Here is an 18,922-nt window from a genome sequence, read left to right as displayed (position 1 = left end):
GTGTGAAGCTAGCAACACTAATAAAAAAATCCAATATGGCTGCCACATGTAGATTTTTCAACATAAAAGTCCTTACCCAAACCAGTATATGTAACCAAAAATATTTGTTTGCTAAGGACTTTTATGTTGAAAAATGTATGTGTGGCGGCCATCTTTTTGCTTTTCAGCTAGTGTCGCTAGGTTCACAATACTGTGGTTCAGTGGTTCACCAAAGCTTCATTTGCCCATCACTAGAGAGAGGCACCCGCAAAGTGGTCCATGCGCGCGTGTGTGTCTCTGCATGGGGTTCAATTGAAGTCAGAGTTGGTCCGTCCAGTCAATAGTCCCGCATTCAGGCTGCTCCATTATTAGATTAACGTTATCAGACAGCACTGTAACATGTGTGGGAATTTCTCTCATTATGATGGAGTTGTGGGACTTTTATTATTATGCTCAATACTTAATAACTTATGCGCAATACCCGCAATGAAATTTAGGCCCTGGTTTTAAATGCGCATATTTTTTTCTCTTGCTCTCTCGGACGTGGCCAGCCGAGCAATTGTTCTGCTGCCAGCTTGTGCCAATATATCGTCCAAAATGCTTGATTGCATTGCATTCTCCACATTTGTAGCTACATTTTCATGTACCACATCAGCATTTTTGTTCAGTGAATCTTTTGTAAATTGCTTCACAATTAGCGCGGGCACTCGTCAGCAGCCTTCGGCTTGCCTCTTGCCACTGTGCACTCCTTCGTCTTCATTAACATTCCCTGTAGAATTCTCAATATTTTTGGCCTCTATGTGTCCAGTTACATCTGTCTGTTCTTGGTCTTGGATTTTGTGAAATAAATTTCTAAATATCACCTGCTTGCTGCAGCTTTGGTCTGCACGTCCTATTAAAACCATTCTGTGCACGTCTTTTTAAAACGCATCTTTTTCTCTCTCATGGGCATTTAATCTGCTGCCGGCTTGTCACTCAACATCGCCCAAAATGCTTGATTGCATTGCATTCTCCACATTTTTAGCTACATTTTCATGTACCACATCAACATTTTTGTTCAGTGAATCTTTTGTAAATTGCTTTACAATTACTGTCGGGCCTATAGGCCGATCGCCTGGCTTGCTTCGGTCACGTCTTTTTAAAACCATCTTTTTCTCTCTCGTGAGCATTTAATCTGCTGCCAGCTTGTGACTCTACATTGGCCAAAATGCTTGATTGCATTGTGTTCTCCACATTTTAGCAAAATTTTGGTGTACCACATGGCATTTTCTTTCAGTGAATCTTTTACCTTACAATTAGGCCTATCCGGCCCTCTTCTTGGCTGCCTTCACTCCTTCTTCGTCTTCATTAACATTAATCTTTTTGGCCTCAATAGTCCAGTTACATATTCTCTGTTTTTTGGTTTTGGATTTTGTGAAATACATTTCTAAATAAATGCGACTTATAGTCCAGTGCGACTTATATATGTTTTTTCCTGTTCATGACGCATTTTTTGACTAATGCGACTTATACTCTGGAGCGACTTATAGTCCGGAAAATACGGTAGTAATAATAATAATAAATATGAGGTAGAAATTAATATAAATTTTGGAATAAATAAAACAAAAAGTGGTCAAGTAAGTTAATTATAATTAATTAATTCCAATTATAATTCCAGTATTTAGCACTTTGAGTCCCTTTTCTGGTTTGTTTTGGATGAACTAGAGTGGTGGACACCGAAATTTTGACGATGGGTCCTGTCTCGAATTGCTGACTTGTTTTGAATCGCCTTTGACTGCTTCAGAGTGGCTGGCTAAGTGCATGCACAAACATGTCCTTAAAACAACCCTTAACGTTCGTTTTCAAAACTGTGCAACTCACCGAGTGGTTAGTGATGTTCGTTGATGTTACAAAACAAGTAGCGTAGCGAAATTCAGTTTCTGTCGTGTTTTATTTGGGATTTTGTAAAATCCCATTGATTTCTGTTGGAAGTCTCATTGCTCGTTGATATTACTGCGCTACCGGAAACGGAAAGGGGGGCTGTTTACATTTGGTTGTAGTCTTTCTGCGAGACCTTCTTTTACTGTCTGTTTCAGACTCAAATATTGAGCGGAAGTTTATACGCGGTTGTGAGGTATCTGAAAAAATAGTTCCACAATAGCAAATAACACGGATTGAAATCATACATTGCGCCAATATATTTGTTTTTAATAATGAATGAACACCACTAACCACTGGGACCACCGAACCGTGTAATCGGCGGATAAGCTACCACCGACGACAACGGAAGACCGACGTCGGGGCGGTGTGTCAGTGTCTTTAGATTCAAATACTATAGAGATTGCAAGAACAGTGCAAAATGTTCTGATAAAAACTCCTATTAGTTTGAAATACCGTAAAACTCCAAATAATAGCCCGGGCTTTTATTTTCCCAAATCGCCAAACTGCACTGGCTAGTATTAGAGACAGGCGTCTATATGAGAGAGGCCTTTAATTCCCTTTACACAAAACTTTTCCTCTGCAAAGATGGGAAATATTATCGAATTAATTATTTCAAACACACTGAATGTCTACCTATATGACTAGGCTATCTGATGACAATTACGGATCATCATTCATTTAGTGTTGAGATGTTCATTGAGTGATACAGTAAGATCCAAATAGCGGGGATAGCCAGAACAGATGAACCACGTTTTAATTAAACGTAATCTACAAAGAGATCGTATCACACTGAAAGCTCATATTTTGTCACTAGCAAATAGCCTATATCGGTCTTTTGTCAAATACAGTTGCATTATCAGCCCTGACCAAAACCGTTCAGGAATTATTTATGCAAAAGTGGAACGTGCTTAATGTTTCATTCTCCCTCCTTTTCGGCATGAATGAAACGGCATGAGAGAGCATGAACCATATTGTTTCTCCCGTTTTGTATTTGTCTACATTCAAATCATAGCCTACTTCCAGGCGTGCGGGAACATATTTTTGACCAGGGGTGCTGAATAACAAAATAATCATGGATGTCCGACGATTTCTCCCCCAGCATATGATTCGAATTTAGACAGCTAAATACGCCATTTCACCGCCGTGTATGAGTAGGTCTAAGAGTGAGAAGTTTTATAATGCCCTGGGCAGCCACATTCCACTGCAACTATGCGCAGCACTTGCCACTCTGACTCATCAATAAAAACTGCGCGCGCACACACCAGTCCCTAGAAGCGCACTTGACTTTACATCATAAACCTATTTCAGTAGGTTATATAGCCAGAGAATGTCCGTAGACGGGCTCTGATATAGCCTAGTCTAAGGTAAATTCCTTTTCTGACTTCTTTCTCTTTATCGCCATGGCATTTAGAATAAAGAATAACGTTCGCGAACCGTTCTGGTTTTGTTGACAGCATAAAAACAAGCTTACCATCGGCCTATCAGCAAAATTTAACACAAGGGATGAATTGAACGATGACGAAGTCGGACATATAGGCATAGTTCATATTGGGAAAAAAGTTATACAATTTGTAACTCTAGCTTTTCCCCACCGCAGTCTTTTAATGCCATCTAATCATAACGTGCGCAGTCTGCGCCATACTTAAGCCCAAATCACACCCAAGATTCGCAACGAGATGAGCAGCAACTTGATGCAACATTCTAAAACCTTGCAACTGTGACCAGACATGTGAATGCTTTGCGACGGCTTGTAACGACGTGCAACATCTAATTCACACTGCTGTAACCTCCTTTCTGTAACAGTTTTGTGTCATTGCAAATCTTTAAACAGACGATCTGACGGGTTTTAGAAGATTAAATACAACCCGAAACTAAAAAACAGACCAGGCCTCTACTGGAGACCGGCCTTTAACCCAAACCTGTAGCCACGCCAGGCGTTTAAAAGAGACAGGCGTCTCTTAGGGACTCGGCGATTATTTGAAGTTTTTACGGTAGTATAGAATATATTCAAGATTGCAAGAACAGTTCTGATAAAAACTCTGATATAAAACACGCATTAAGAACCTGACACACCGCCCTGACATCGGACGCCGGGTGTTGTCGGCGGTAGCTTTTGCACCGATTCAACATGTAATCGGCGGAAAAGCTACCACCGACCACAACGGAAGACCGGCGTCGGGGCGGTGTATCAGTTTCTTTAGATTCAAACAGTATAGAGTAAAATCAATAAAACAATACAACACTGAAGGCACTCATTCATCCTCAAGGTCATTGTCACCAGCACTTGATAGGATATTGTCATAGAAGTCCTGCACAGCTCTCGGCACTCCCAACTCACCCAGCAGCTTCAAGACATCAGTCTTCTTGGCCTCCTTGACCCAGTTGACGTCAGGAAGAGGAGCCGGCTTGAAATGAGACCACTTCTTGCCTCGCTTCAGGACAGAGTGCTGACAAAATGCACCAGCATACGAACGCTTTTAATCCAAGTTTGTCACCACAGATATTCAGCACTCTTGCCTCACTAATTTTGAAGGATCTCTGTGATGCCGTAAATTTGGCTGCTTCTCTTTTGAAATCATAACACTCCCAATCCTTTCGATATTGATGGACAGTGCCATGCTTGCGCAGAATGCTGATGTATTCCTCAGGCAACAGAATAGTTGGCTGCTTTCTGATGTCCTGCTCCACTCTTCCAAAGACCCGGTCCGCTGGAAGAAAACTGTGCCCTCTTACTGGAAAAAAGTAAGTAATATCAAACTGAGGATAAAGCTGGGATCTTAGCGCAAACAGCATCGAAAGAACATTGATATTTTTGTTCTGACCATAGAAGAAAATGGCCTAGATCTGGTTGGGCCACTATATGCGATATGCCACAATATGCGATATGATGATTTTTTTACGAGCAAGATGTTATTGTTTTTTTTGTCTGCATGTTCTTAAATAACAATGAAATATCATCAGTAATAACAATGAAATATCATCAGTAATATTCAACTATTATTTTGTGATTTGGGATATTGGGAGATTGGGATATTTTCATTAAGCACAGAGAATTGCATGTCAGTCCCCTCATATTTAAGTCTTCGTTGCTATTGATGACGTCATTACTCATGCACGAGCTTGACTGAAGTGACCACCTTGATTGGCTGATGATTGTAACGCGGGAATGATTCCAAACACCTCCATTATGATGATGAGTGACAGGTGACAGGTCTGAGAATGCGTGCGCTACACAAGGACGGAAGATGATGAATAACTGAATAAAAAGGCCTAGCCTAAATGAATCAAGAGTAAGGCAAAACAAATAGCCTAGTAGCCTAATGAAACATATGGATTGATGCAGTATCTTTGTAACATTATTAAATTAATCTGTCATCATAGCCTATGCCTATGCATATGTTTGCAAAGAGGAGAACATTTTAATTTCATTCACAATGAAACGTTACATTTATTTACATGTAGCCTAGTTTTGGTTGTTGTTGGTGGCGTTATTGCATCAACTAGTTATGCCTACAATGCAAAATTGCTTCCTCGCGATGGGAAGCTCATGTAGCGCATAGGATTTCAAAACATCGCAACGTGAAATGCCACAAAAAGCGGTTTGTGAATAGGTCTTAGTGAGTTAGGAGTCCTCTCGACTTCTTTTAAGCTGTCCCAGACTTAGGTGCTACTTTTAGGTCTAAAATGCTTTGTGAATTACTTTTAGTGAAAATTAGGAGTCCTAAAGTTAGGAGTGACACGCCCATTATTTTTAGGAGTTGCTCCTAAATTCGCCAGTTAGGAGCTACTTTTAGCCTTAAAATTCTTTGTGAATACGGCCACTGAGGTGGAAAGGTGCGATTTGTTGGGGGCAGGGCCGGATTAACAATTCATAGACCCCTGGGCACAAATGTCTGATGGGCCCCCCTGCCCCCCAGCCAACGTGAATCGGGCGGTCAGTTAATAGGCCTATAATGTGAAAATTTTTCTTGCCATCTAAGGCACGAGCACATCTGTGAGGCCAAGCCTCACCAAGTAGCCCGTTTGTTTACAACGAAAATTACATTTAATTAAACTGCTTGTATGCCGAAATAGTTTTCAACATTTTGAATATCAGTGCCGGGTGAATTAGGAAATGTTCTCAAAGTAGCGTTATGGCTGAAAGCTGCTTGGGATCCCCCCCTGTCAAGCAATATAACCATACAAATGCACGGCCTGCTCAGTCATTGTTTCAAAAGGAGCAATTTCGGCTTTGTCGGAACTGGCCATTGTAGGCTACGTAAAAATAAACTTCCAAAACTAATGAAAAATATTGATCTTCTTTCAGTTAATTCAAAAGTTTCCAAAAAGTTAAAAACAGATGACGTGATGCGCGTCATTGACATAATGCGCAAATATAGCCTAGATATTCGAATACATGTGTTTATGTTAGAGGGAAAATACAAACGTCATTGTTGAGCAATTGACAGCCCTAGTCCACTGTAGGCTATTAAAACACCTTCCACCTAGCACCGTGAGTGGGGGTCGCTATAATGCGTGTAAAATAGCACCATTGAGTAGCCTATGCGAATAGCCTTAAAATCGTTCCACTCTCTTGACAGGTTATGGACAACAGGCTGGTTGAAACATTAGCAAAGTATGCATATGTTGCACAGAAAACCACATTTATTAATTATACTTGATGCATTTTTTAAGAGACCCACACAGGGTTAGGGAGCTTTAGTTATTTAGATATTTACGCTACTCGCAAAGGAAGCATTATAGCATTCGCATAACCGGCGTATTGTCCTACAGAATCGACACTAGAAAATTCAAAATTGACTGAGGTTGACCGAGGTCCTCCGAAGTCGTCATTGTGACATAGTAAAAGGGGACGGGGCTTGGGATCGGTCAATGGATTATCAAGTGGATTGTACAGTATGTGACTTGTCTGTTCTGAAAACCTACCCTTGGCTTATTTTAAGGAGCTCCAAATAAACTAACGAAATCAGCTGAAGAGGTGCCGTCACTTGTCTGAAAGTAGTATTGCCAATTTTTTGCCAAGCCCAATTGGGGAGGGGGGGGGGGGCAGCCAGACCTGCTTCATTCATTGTTTTAAATAACGTTTGTTGCTTACACACGCCATCTCCAGTGGTTCACTTTTACTTGTGCAGCAGACGTGCAGATTGGATGAGCGCTGACACCACTACCCCCTAATTGCATGTCTCTTCATTTGAGAACACTAAATTAAGAAACATTTTCTAATCAGGAAAATGTTTAGTTTATTTTTCTTTCGGTCCACGGTTCCATATAGGCTACCATTCAATTGCTGCATATTATCCGCAGACTAGCAATCTCCTCGTGGAGGAGGCCCTATAAGCCTGCAGATCATAGACAGAGAAAGCATGCTCTGGGAACAGAGCACAGTTGCCTGTCTAGTGTAACCATGGGTATGCCTACAAGGAAAATGTCTTAGTGCGCTTCGGGGGTGGCCGCACCACCACTTCCAACGTCACTGGCTGCCTGATAGGTGAAGAGAACAAGAAAGGGAGAAAAATCAACGCAATGCCTAGGCCTAATGTTATTAGGTCGGATTTTGTAGTTAGACTACTGCAAATGTAACACCCTCGTTTCTATGAAACTGGAAACAATTGAACCAGAAGACTTTGTCACAAGACAAAACAGATTTGGTTAGACTAGGCTAGCTAACTGACACAACGTAACTTAATGCTCTGAATTCGCGGTTAACATGAAATCCAAAACGTTTTGGTCACCAAGTTGAAATTTCCAGGTCAATCACAAATAATTCCGATTCTTTTTAATATCATCCAATAACTAATTCAATGTTGATTTAGGCCTAAAGGGCCTAACTCGGCCTACTTAGCAAAACCATTGAACACCACTTAAAACTTCAACAAAGAGTTGCCATTGCTGCTGCTGTGCTGAAGAGATGTGGACGGCACGGCAGGGCACGCCCAAAGAAAAATAAATTAACGCAATACAACACAGACCCCGCTTCTCTCGCGCCAGTCACTGAAATGAACACAACACAGAACCCGCTTCTCTCGCGTCAGTCACTGACAGTAGAATAAATGCATGGGGAAAAACACTTTGATGATAAGCGCAGCGCAGCAGCAGTTTGTGACGTTGTTTGGCCATGTCCTGAAGTAGCCAAAAGCATGTAGGCTAATGATTCCTAAAACATACCAAATTCAGTCCATTGTGGCTATTGAAATTTGGGTACTATCGTGTTAACTGTAACCCACCCCCTGAAGCCTTTCGTGACACATAGAAAATACTTTTTAATAAACCTGACGTGTTCTTCATTCTCTGATTCTAAAAATGTCATTTTTGAGCCATTAAAACTTATGGTGGTTTTGAACCATTTTAAATCGCTGAGCTGCAGCTTCGCACACGTTCGTAGACTGTGCGCTCCTCCTCCGTCTACTGACAGCCAGGGCGTATACATTTCTTCTACGGCTGCAAACGGGATTCACTCGCAGTTAACCAAATATTTCTTTATTAGGGCAGAGCAGGCATATTTCTGGCTATTAAATTATTTCTAAACCAGTCTGCTAAAGTCTGTAGTGAAGTCTGTGTAGGGTTTTCCAGCCGCTGTTCATTTTGCGAGCCAATAGCCGCTTCATTCCTTCATTGAACGCCTTAATGCGTAGCCAAGCCTTATGCCATAGCCAAATAGCCTAAATTGAAACAATGCCTTCTAGTAGGCCTACTCATGAACTGATACTGTAGCTCTATTGGGAAGGACACAGCTCCATTTGCTGTTGGCGTCAATGTTATAGCAGCGCACTTTTGAGGCTACAAGGTATTGTCGCGACAGAGCCCTCCACTATATCTGGTTATTTTCGCCTTACAACGACAAGAACTAAGGGGACGACAACGTTTTTTTTGGCCGTTAGCTGTCACAAGGACAGGTTCGTCCATTTCATCAAAATCCATGACTGACTTATGATCTTCTTTTTCTTTTTCTTCGTCTGTGGACTGACTTATGATCTCTGAAAAGCTGTCAAAAAAACCGGCTCCTTAGCGCGCCGCCATGTTCAAACAGAGTGAAGTCACATGATTCCATATTGCGTTTTGATTGGTTCTCGGAATGTAGAGGCTTTTGCTGACAGGGAAGTGGCATTTAGAGGTTTTTCCCTACAAATCGAGATTTCAGACCAGGAAAAGAGTTGTGTTTAGCGGGTTTTGACGTGAAATGATTTGATTAACGTATACTACGTGCGGAGAGCAGTTACTCAATATGTTTCTCAATCTCATTTTTGACGGAGGTGGCGTTTAGAGGCTTTTGCATCTAGGGCCCTATCATGACATTCTAAAGTGCATCGTCACTCGTCAAAAGTCTATTCAAATTTAATAGGATGTCCAGTACATTGGGAGGGGGCTCAAAAGTGGAGCGCATGGCGTAACAAGGTGTTCCTAGGTCTTTTAATCAGTCATATGGGTGTGTTTGGGGCGTAACATCGTTTTAAACCAATGAGAATGACATCTGTCATTCCCTTTAACGGCGCAACGCGCGATATGTCAAATAAATGCATCGGTATTTTGGCATTCAACGTCGCATTTGAAGGAGGCTGCTTGCGAGACTGTATGGAATTCTACTAAACCATGCTTTACTAAAACCTAGCATAGCCTTCACGCATTTGCACTCGTATATTATTTGAACTCATTGGCAAAGTGAAACTAACTTCACCAAGGAGTCAGTCAACGACAAGACCGTTATATGCAGTTACTTTCATTATTGACTGACAATGGGTTACCACCGAAAACATAGGCTGGAAAAAGCAACACTTACCGTACCCTAATGTTGTTCAAATGACTGAATAAAACAACATTTATCCTGCAGAGGAGTTGCTTATATCTCGTGACAGTGCGTCTTCAGCTGTGCTCCATACGTGTCTCTCGCCTCTCCCCTAATCACTTTTAACCGTCATTACCAGTTTGCAAATGATGGTGAATAACTACTCATCATGAGATGTACAGTATTTCGTAATCTTTATTCTAATTATGTTTCCCATTGTAATCGTGCAATTTGTAATGCTTTGCATGGAAGTGCGCTGGTGTGCGTTCATGAATGATAGAAGGATGGTGCGTGCACCTGCCAATGACTGTTGACATGCGCTCTTAAAATAGCATATGAACAACTCGCCATTGACTTCTGACCAGGTTTAGGTGGTGTATGATAGCGATTTTTAGACAACGCGCCAGGCCCCTCCCTAGGTTGTTAATTGCCACACCCCTGGGCGCAATGCTTAAAAAATAAACGTGCAAAATACCAAATTACGCCATGCGCTGGTGCCCAAAATACAGCCCTTAAACTCTTCATTTCAAGTCATGCCATCTTAGAAAATGTTGAGACAAGCACGTCTGATGTTTGTCATTTAGAAGTTAGCAAGCTAAAATAGTTTACTACATACTGCACTTGAATCCCCTGGGGATCAATAAAGTATCTATCTATCTATCTATCTGCACTAAATAATAATAATAATAATAATAATAATAATACATTTTATTTGTTACATAGCGCCTTTCAAAGCACCCAAGATCGCTTTACACACTAAACATTTACGCGTAAGACAGTCGCCAGCGTTCCCGTGACATCAAGACAAACAAACAAATTTACAAAACAACAATTGACGCACAAGACAAAAGATGCCTGATGGAGCGGCATAATCGCCAGCGTACCCGAGACACCTAGCGGTAGACATACAAGACAGACAACAAACAAAAATTAACAAGTAATAAAATAAATAAAGAAGAAATTAAAATAAAGAAGAATCCGTGTTAACTTAGTCCAACTCAGTCCAATGGCAATTATATGGCTTAGCTACAGCTGTGTCTTCAGACCAACCCGGAGGATTTAACGTTAACAAGCCTTCAGTAACTTCAGTGACGTTAGGCCCCTACTTGTAACAGTTAGACTGCAGTCTAGATCACTGGAAGCATAAGATCCTTGATGCTCCGCTTTAACCCTCTTCTGTCTGAAGTCGTGGGCGATCCTGCAGATCAGCAACTCAGTGGACTTATGACAGCGACAGTTTACTCCGAGAGATTGCAGTTCTTCAACGTAGTTTCAAACGTTAGCAGCTAGAAGCTAGTCTGCACAATCCAGACTCCAGGCAAGGCAGATGGCAGCTCGCAGGTCTGCAGCAGCTCGGCGGCCGCGGTAGATCAGAGTAGCATCTAGGTCCAGCTGTCCTGAGAAATCTCCTTGACCAGACAGTGAAGTGCAGCACCGCTCACGGATGGATGGAAGGATGTCAGTCCAGGGCAAAAGCTAACGTTAGCCAAAGCAAGCTCCCAATGGACCAACGTTAACGACATCAGCTGACTTGGAAGCAGTAACGTTAAAAGGGACTAAGAATAACGCGAAAACTATCAAGAATAACGTAAATAAAGAGAAAATACATTTAACTACACAAATCAATACAAAAAATGAACATGACATTACATAAAATTACGAACATTACATAAAAACAAACAAAAACATGATGCCAGATGGAGCGGCGTGTCTCGCCAGTGTCCCCGTAACCTAGCAACACTACAGGTAACAACCCGAGGAAAGGCAATAAGTTAATTACATTTCTGACAGAATCTGTGATTTCACATCTTGTTTTCTACAACTACATATTAAGAGGAGTAAACATATCGCTCAACTTTTTTTCATGTCAGAACGTAACGCAACTTAGAAACACGGCACCCATTGATTTATTCAGCTTTGGTATGCTTTACTGTCTTGCCAATGTAATGCTTACCTAACAAGCAAATTGGTACTAGAAAACAAACTTGCCTACAGGTTATATACTAACAGGTTTTTAAATGAAATTGTCAAATGAAAATAACTGACATCAAAAGCAAACGTGAATATTGCAAGCAGTTCAGAGTATTGCAGCTAGCTCAAGTTATGTGATGATGCACTAGCCCCCCGCTATGCCATAATGTTGACGCTGATGAGAAAGCATATTACTGTCAAATAACATGATTTAAGGACTTCAAATTAAGATAAACCATAACTAGAACCGATGTAAAAACAATATTACCTCAGTTTATCCAGCTGTGTGGTTTCCAGTTGAGGTAAACTAAGTGCAGCTGGCATCCGGCTGTCCACGTCAAATGCACCGACTGAAGTGAAAATATTTTTTCAAGACTCCTCTTCAAGTATCCAAAACATTTCGCGCCATAAACCCCTTAACCAATCATATCAAATTGAAGCTTATGTTGTCAGCATTACAGGGAAAATTTCAGAAATAAAATCAGTCGGTGCAGACTGCCACTAAAACACTGTGTGAAATAGATTAGACGGGTGGGAGGCTATGCTTAGTAGGCCGTCGTATGCAAACACACAGTGCAGGGCATGGGACGAAGAGACCCCAGAAGAGTTTCAGTTTTCTGGGATTGATCATTGACATGGGGCTTCACTTCCCTACCTAATATCCTTTGCTAATGGGGAACCAAGTCTCTGCAGGGATCAGGGAGCGTTGACCAAATGATAAATCATATTGTGTACACTTTTTCTCCATTGACATTGCCATTGTCAGTAGTTTCTTATTAGTTCAAGTTTTGCAATGCAGAATCTGGTGTTGAATCTAGGTTTGGTAGCTACAGCCAGAAAGACTTTGGAGAAAATATATCACAACAGCTGGCAGGCATTTCTGTCAATTTCTTTTTATCAAGTACATATTCCTGTACAGCAGGAGCCAAAGAAAAATTGTTGGCTTTGTTATAAAAAAATTACATAACACTAAAGTAGCTTGTATGGCCCGGGGTGTAGCGGTCGGTGATGTTTTTTTGGTAAACAAAATGCTGTCAGATTTGGCATTCTGCAGAAGGGGATGCATTTCGTAATGAGTCATAGCTCTTCTGTGTTCAACCTTCAGGCTCCCCACCCCACCTCACCTTTCCCTATCCTCCTCTGTGTGTGTGGGTGTGAGTTTGTGTGTATATGTGTGTGTATGTGTTTATTCTCAACAGGCTTGTTCTAATGTTTAGAACACATTGATTTTTGAGTGATGTTGAAGTTGATTGTATTCCTAGCTTTTCATAAATATTAATATAACTTTTGAAAGTTTTATGATGTTCCAATTCAGCCTTTTTTGTTAAATAGCCCACAACGTGCTGAACATGTCATACACTATATATTTTTCTCTATCTTGTAGAGAAATATGATGAAAATTCATTTTTATGTGAATCAAAATTAAATTTGAACGAATTTCGGTATGTATTTGGAGAGGATTTTCAAAGACTTTTCATTACTATATCAACATTACCATATCTATTTTACATAATTTTATAGAACTGATCCTTCTGATTACAATGGTATGTGTATCAAATTGATGGTATGTATTATACTCAAGAAATACGTTTTTTTGTGTAAGGTCATCCAGCACCAAAAATGGAATGTTTGGCACGGGCACGAAAGGGTTAAAGCCAGTCCAAGCTAATCCATGTGTATACAGGTCATGTACATGGTCTACAGCAGATCTACAAAGATTTGTTTGACATGGATTGCCTTCAAAAATATATATTTTTTACATGACCTGAAGCTGATAATGAAACTAAAATGAGATTGAGTGATGCCAGCTCCTATCCCTGTGTTTCGCTAAATAGAAAAATATGCCATGTAGGAGCTTGTGATGGGCAAATGAAGCTTTGGTGAACCACTAAACCACAGCAGTGTGAAGCTAGCAACACTAATAAAAAAATCCAATATGGCTGCCACATGTAGATTTTTCAACATAAAAGTCCTTACCCAAACCAGTATATGTAACCAAAAATATTTGTTTGCTAAGGACTTTTATGTTGAAAAATGTATGTGTGGCGGCCATCTTTTTGCTTTTCAGCTAGTGTCGCTAGGTTCACAATGCTGTGGTTCAGTGGTTCACCAAAGCTTCATTTGCCCATCACTAGTAGGAGCTACTTTTAACATGTGCATATAAGCTCAGGAGATTTTTTTTTATAAAGTTAATTCTAGGTGTTGTTTCTTTTTTTCAGTTTATAAGAATTCCACAGAGAAGTCACGCTACGATACTTCCCTGAACCTCACCACAAAACGCTTCCTAGACCTGCTATCCCAATCACCTGATGGAGTTGTGGACCTCAACTGGGCCTCACAGACTCTAGATGTACAAAAACGGCGCATCTATGACATCACCAATGTTCTAGAGGGTATACAGCTTGTCACCAAGAAGTCAAAGAATCACATCCAGTGGCTGTGAGTGGTGTCAGTCTCTTTGCAAACATTTATCCCATAATATCAAACATTTTGATTTCAGTTACATTTTGACATTGTCTTGAAGTGCTTTCTAAAGCCAAGGTATAGATCTCCTAGAGCAAGCACAAAGGTAACTGTGGTAAGGAAAAATATATAAAAATATTTCTAGGGGCTTTCTGCCTTTATTGTGTACGATAGTGAGGAGACATACAGGAAGCAAGTGGGAGAGATGGGGTGGGATTTGGAAATGACCCGGGTCGGACTCAAACCGGGTCGCTGTGGGCACTGTGGGCACCTTGTGATACAGGCGCCCCCTGGGAAAATCCCTTTTCATAGGAAGAAATCTTGAGCAGATGAAACAGAACTGCTAAATATAGCCGCAAGCATCGATGACTGGCCTGAGCACCTACGGTTCCACTACTCGTGACATTTCATAATCCAACAATACTCTCACATATGGTGTGTGTATTAAAATTACATATCTGACGTGTGTCAATTCCTCTACACCAAACCTGAAACGAATCTGATGAAACCGCTAGGAATGGTAGGGCTAAGACCAGTGAAATAGTCATGCTTTTTATGTGCGCTATGCTAGATATGTATTTTGGGCAAGTTAATATTATCATTACCTGTAAAGTTTGAGCTATGTATGACTCATTTCACGTGGCAATATATTTGAATTGAAACGATATGGGCATTAAATTGAAATTATATGGCCATTACAGCATATCAAACAAAATCTCTGCAATTTAAAATCAGCATCTTGACATCATGTACTGTATATCAAACTTAACATGAATTGCATTTATAAAAATCAGGCTTGTGCAAAATTCAGAATTGAATTGAGAAAGACTCCAACATTTTTGAATTTAAGTTAAGGATTTTGCAGGATAGTGGACAAAAGTGACAGGAAGCAAGTTGGAGAGAGCAGGGTTCGTGAGGTCTTAAAAAGTCTAAATTCTAAAAACTTCAAATTTAAGGCCTTAAAACGTCAGATTTTCATCTGAGTTCTTAAATTTCATTTAGTCAAGTCTAAAAAAGGAGCTCTAACAAAACCAGCAGAACGCTGCCCTCAGAACGTTGGTTTGGTGTGTTGTAGTTCTTTCTGGGGGATGTTGGTGTTGGTACGTATGCAGTGATAAAAGTACAAATCCTGTGATATATGCAATACCTGCCCGCGAAATATGTCCGCGTCTCCCCTCGAGTTTGTTCAACTTCGGCTAAGTGTGGAAAATGGGAAAGTGTACTTTCAACGAGACATGGCTAGATCACAGCGATTTCCGCTTTTGGTTACAAGCGGTAGCCAGCTCCAGGTACGAGGCTCGCTGCAAATTTTGCAAAACAAACTATTCAATTAGGGACTAAGGTGTGAAGGTGCTGGTCACACGCCAGAGTGGAAAAACATAGCCACAAAACAGCTAGCCACAAACTGCCTTCAGCGGACTCGGCCAATTAGCCAGTTTTGTGCCTCACCCCTGCCGTCGTCCTCCTTAATGACTGGTCCCTCCGGTCTCCAGCTCAATATCATCGCACCTCCGTCGAACGACAGCGGTGACTAAACACCACTCATTTAATAGCAATAGTGAGATTAGCGATCTCTTAAGTGATGTTCCCTGATTCAGTAATTGCAAAGACGTCCTTCTCTGTTTTGTAATGTAAATAAATATGAGATGAAATCTATTCTATTTGAGGGCAAGTTTGTTTTAGCCTATTTTCATTGTGGTCCTAAGGTTTTGGGCATTCAGCACATGACACGGATGTTTTTCCTTGAGTATACTACAAGTGAGCAATGTCAAAATCAATTGGGTTGTCGACGTTGTTGAATGTGGAAGGTTCCTAATGTGGTTGCTTTATCAGTAAATTGAATTAATGCTTTTTTCAGTGACTGAATTCATTGAAATAAAATGATTTTTTTTCAGAATTTCTTTGATTTAAATATTTCTTTGGTAATGTGTCGTGTAGGTCTTAAATTTGAATCTTTATGGTTTTAAAATTTCTTAAAAAGGTCTTAAATTTGACTTACTGAAACCTGCAAGAACCCTGAGAGAGAGATGGATGACCCAGGCCACATGGACCACTTGCTCCACAGTATTTCATATGATAATGCATCAATCCACCAAAAAGTTATTCAATAGTAGGGTTGGGTATCGTTTGGGTTTTATCCGATACCGGTGCCTAATCAATACTTTTAAAACAGTGCCGGTGGCAAAATGGTGCCTGAACCGGTACTTTGTTTTTACAATAAAATGGTCTGAAGCATGAATTGCTTTTTTTATTGATAAGACAAATTTGAACGTGAAATCAAACTGTTATATTCAATTTACTATCAATATCTCATTCATTGCTTCTACACATAATACATTTAAATGTTAAAACAGCTTGCCATGGATGCACACACAATGGTAAACTCTGCTTTCAAGTTTATCCAGTGTAGGCGGCTTGCCATAAGGTACTGTATGTTAAAACCACTTGCCATGGAACTGCCAGGTCATGGACAACGGCATTTGCTTATATATCTAGTGTTAATGTTAGCTAACTGTATCTGGATGTGGTGCTATCAGAGCAAGATGTTAGAGATGGCGCATGACGTGCAGTGATGCCTCGTATTTAAAAAAAAAAACGCTAGATTTAAGTGGCACCGAAATGCGTCGGCACAGGTGCCATATTCAGGGCTCTACACTAACATTTTTTTTCAGGAGCACTTGTGTGCCCAAGTTAACAAATTTAGGAGCACAGACAAAAATTTGGGCGCACAGTCAGTTCTGTACTTAATTTACACATAATCTAACATTATACTGCAGCTAACAGTTAAACATGCCAGTGCACCAATTGCAAATATTAAGAATGACTGACAACATTTAGGCTACAGGAAACAGGATTTTAAAGATCAGTGCCTACTTTATTTTCAGTCTGTTCTATTTTCCTACATTTTGTTAATGTAAAATAATATAATACATTGCCATATTTGCATTTAGCCTGTATATCAAGTATCCTGCCAAATGTAGGCTAATTTATTTATTTGTGAATCCATCTATAGCTAATCCAAATATGCCCATGGTGACCTATCTGACTGCATACTGTCTAATACTACTACTAAAACAGTCAATTTCCTCTTCCACAAAACCCAACATAGGCTAATCAAGGATATATGTTTTATACTTTTAGTTTTTATTTGAAATATCTGCATTGATGGGGGCAGTAGGCAAACGTTAGGCCTACTTTAGTTTTGCACTTCAGCTTGTATTCGGTGTAAACAAACAAGCATGCGTGGAAGCCTGGAGTTGTCAGTAGCGTTCTACCTTTGAATAAAATGGGAGTATTACGGGAGGCTACTTTTGTACCGGTTCGCTACAGCTATATTTTGCATATTGCAGCCAATACGTCAACTGGGCTAAAAGGCATGTTAGGTTACCTTTCCTTCTCTCACTGCATTCTCAGAATCTCATCCTGTTCCTCCTATATCCAATGCATTCGGTGGATAGAAGAACTAATTTCTTCAATCTTTGCATCTTGGCTGGCTAGTCTAACTTTCTGCTTTTTCTGCGCGCTCTTGGATTTGATAGAAGCGACTACTAGTAGGGATGGGAAGTCTGACACCGAGGCACCGAAGCTCGTATCACTTCCGCGAAGCAATCTGCTTCGGCACAATGTATCGGAGCGCGTATCAAAGTTGTAAGGTCACGTGACTGATGACGTACAAAGCTTCGGACGTCACTGAAAAGTTTAAATGGGACATTTGACACAGGGGCACCGGTGCTTGTATCAAATCCCTAAAGCGTTACGGGTTCGATAAACCTTTAAAGTCCCCAACACATATGTTTTGTTGCACAAGCACCCTTCTAAAATTGTAGCCCTACACAAGCACTTCACAATCCCCACTGTACACAATGCCCCATGTTTTCACAACCCCCACTGTTCACAATGCCCTTTATATGTTTTTTGTTATCTGACACTGCTGTGGTCATCTGCAGCAATTAGCCTACGTTATTTTGCAAAACATCAAATGAAGTCTTAAACACAACCACTATAGAGAAGCATGCAATATCAAATAATGGTAACACATGGCAATTATGAACATGGTGGGATTTGAACCCCGGGCGCGCGTGCGGTATACGAACACGCTACCACCCTCCCAAGGCCATTTTGAGATTTTCACGGAAACATAGCATTATTTAAAACCAAACACATTACATTTTCAATTCAAATCATTAGAAGCATATCAAAACTATAATGTTTATTTCAATGACTGTAGGCCTCATAGTTTTTACTTAAAAGGGAACAGAACACGTTTTCTCTCCGCTCTGTTTTACCAGTTCGTCTGTGATTGTTTAATCGCTAATGAGAGCCGCCGTTATGTCTGCTAACCACCAGATGTCACTGTTTTGTATTCGATGCTTTGACACTTCGAAACACTTACGATACAATCAGGAAGAACCTTCCAAAGCCTCGTGGGGCTTCATTCGCCCAACCCTAACTACTAGCGAGTCACAACGCGAAACTGCTAACGTTGATGGGAGGTGTAGTTTTTATGCTGCATTCGCGACATGATTCTATGGTAACCAGTAATGTTTCTCGATGTTGCGGTGTATTTTGTAGACAAACATTGACATGGTTAGAAGTCATTCGCACTAGTGCGCCTAAATATTTTTTTGCACTCGCACGGCATCATTTTTACTCGCATGTGCGAGTGAAATGGGCGCACTGTAGAGCCCTGCATATTAGAACCGTGTTTCGGTGCCCAACCCTATTCAATAGACTAAACGTATAGCCGTAACTAAAAGCTTTATGCTACATACAACGAGTGACCGACAGAGTGTGATGTCACTTATAGGC

At 40.6% G+C, this 18,922-nt stretch overlaps 1 protein-coding gene across 1 annotated transcript in view; it reads left to right on the top strand.

The window, feature by feature from the left end:
- The window catches only part of e2f1 (E2F transcription factor 1), an 80,014-nt gene that overhangs the window by 35,787 nt on the left and 25,305 nt on the right, over window positions 1-18,922 (top strand). The window contains exon 3 of the mRNA XM_076277450.1: window positions 13,870-14,089. Coding sequence (XP_076133565.1) covers window positions 13,870-14,089 — 220 coding nt within the window. The remainder of the gene's footprint in view (window positions 1-13,869; window positions 14,090-18,922) is intronic.

Source organism: Alosa pseudoharengus, unplaced genomic scaffold (assembly GCF_046254945.1).
Source record: "Alosa pseudoharengus isolate Yale_2024_CS ecotype anadromous, Long Island Sound unplaced genomic scaffold, YU_APseudo_1.1 YU_APseudo_1.1_scf_9, whole genome shotgun sequence".
NCBI lineage: Eukaryota > Metazoa > Chordata > Actinopteri > Clupeiformes > Clupeidae > Alosa > Alosa pseudoharengus.
The sequence above is the reverse complement of the archived record's forward strand: the minus strand, read 5'-3'. Positions and strand labels throughout refer to the sequence as shown.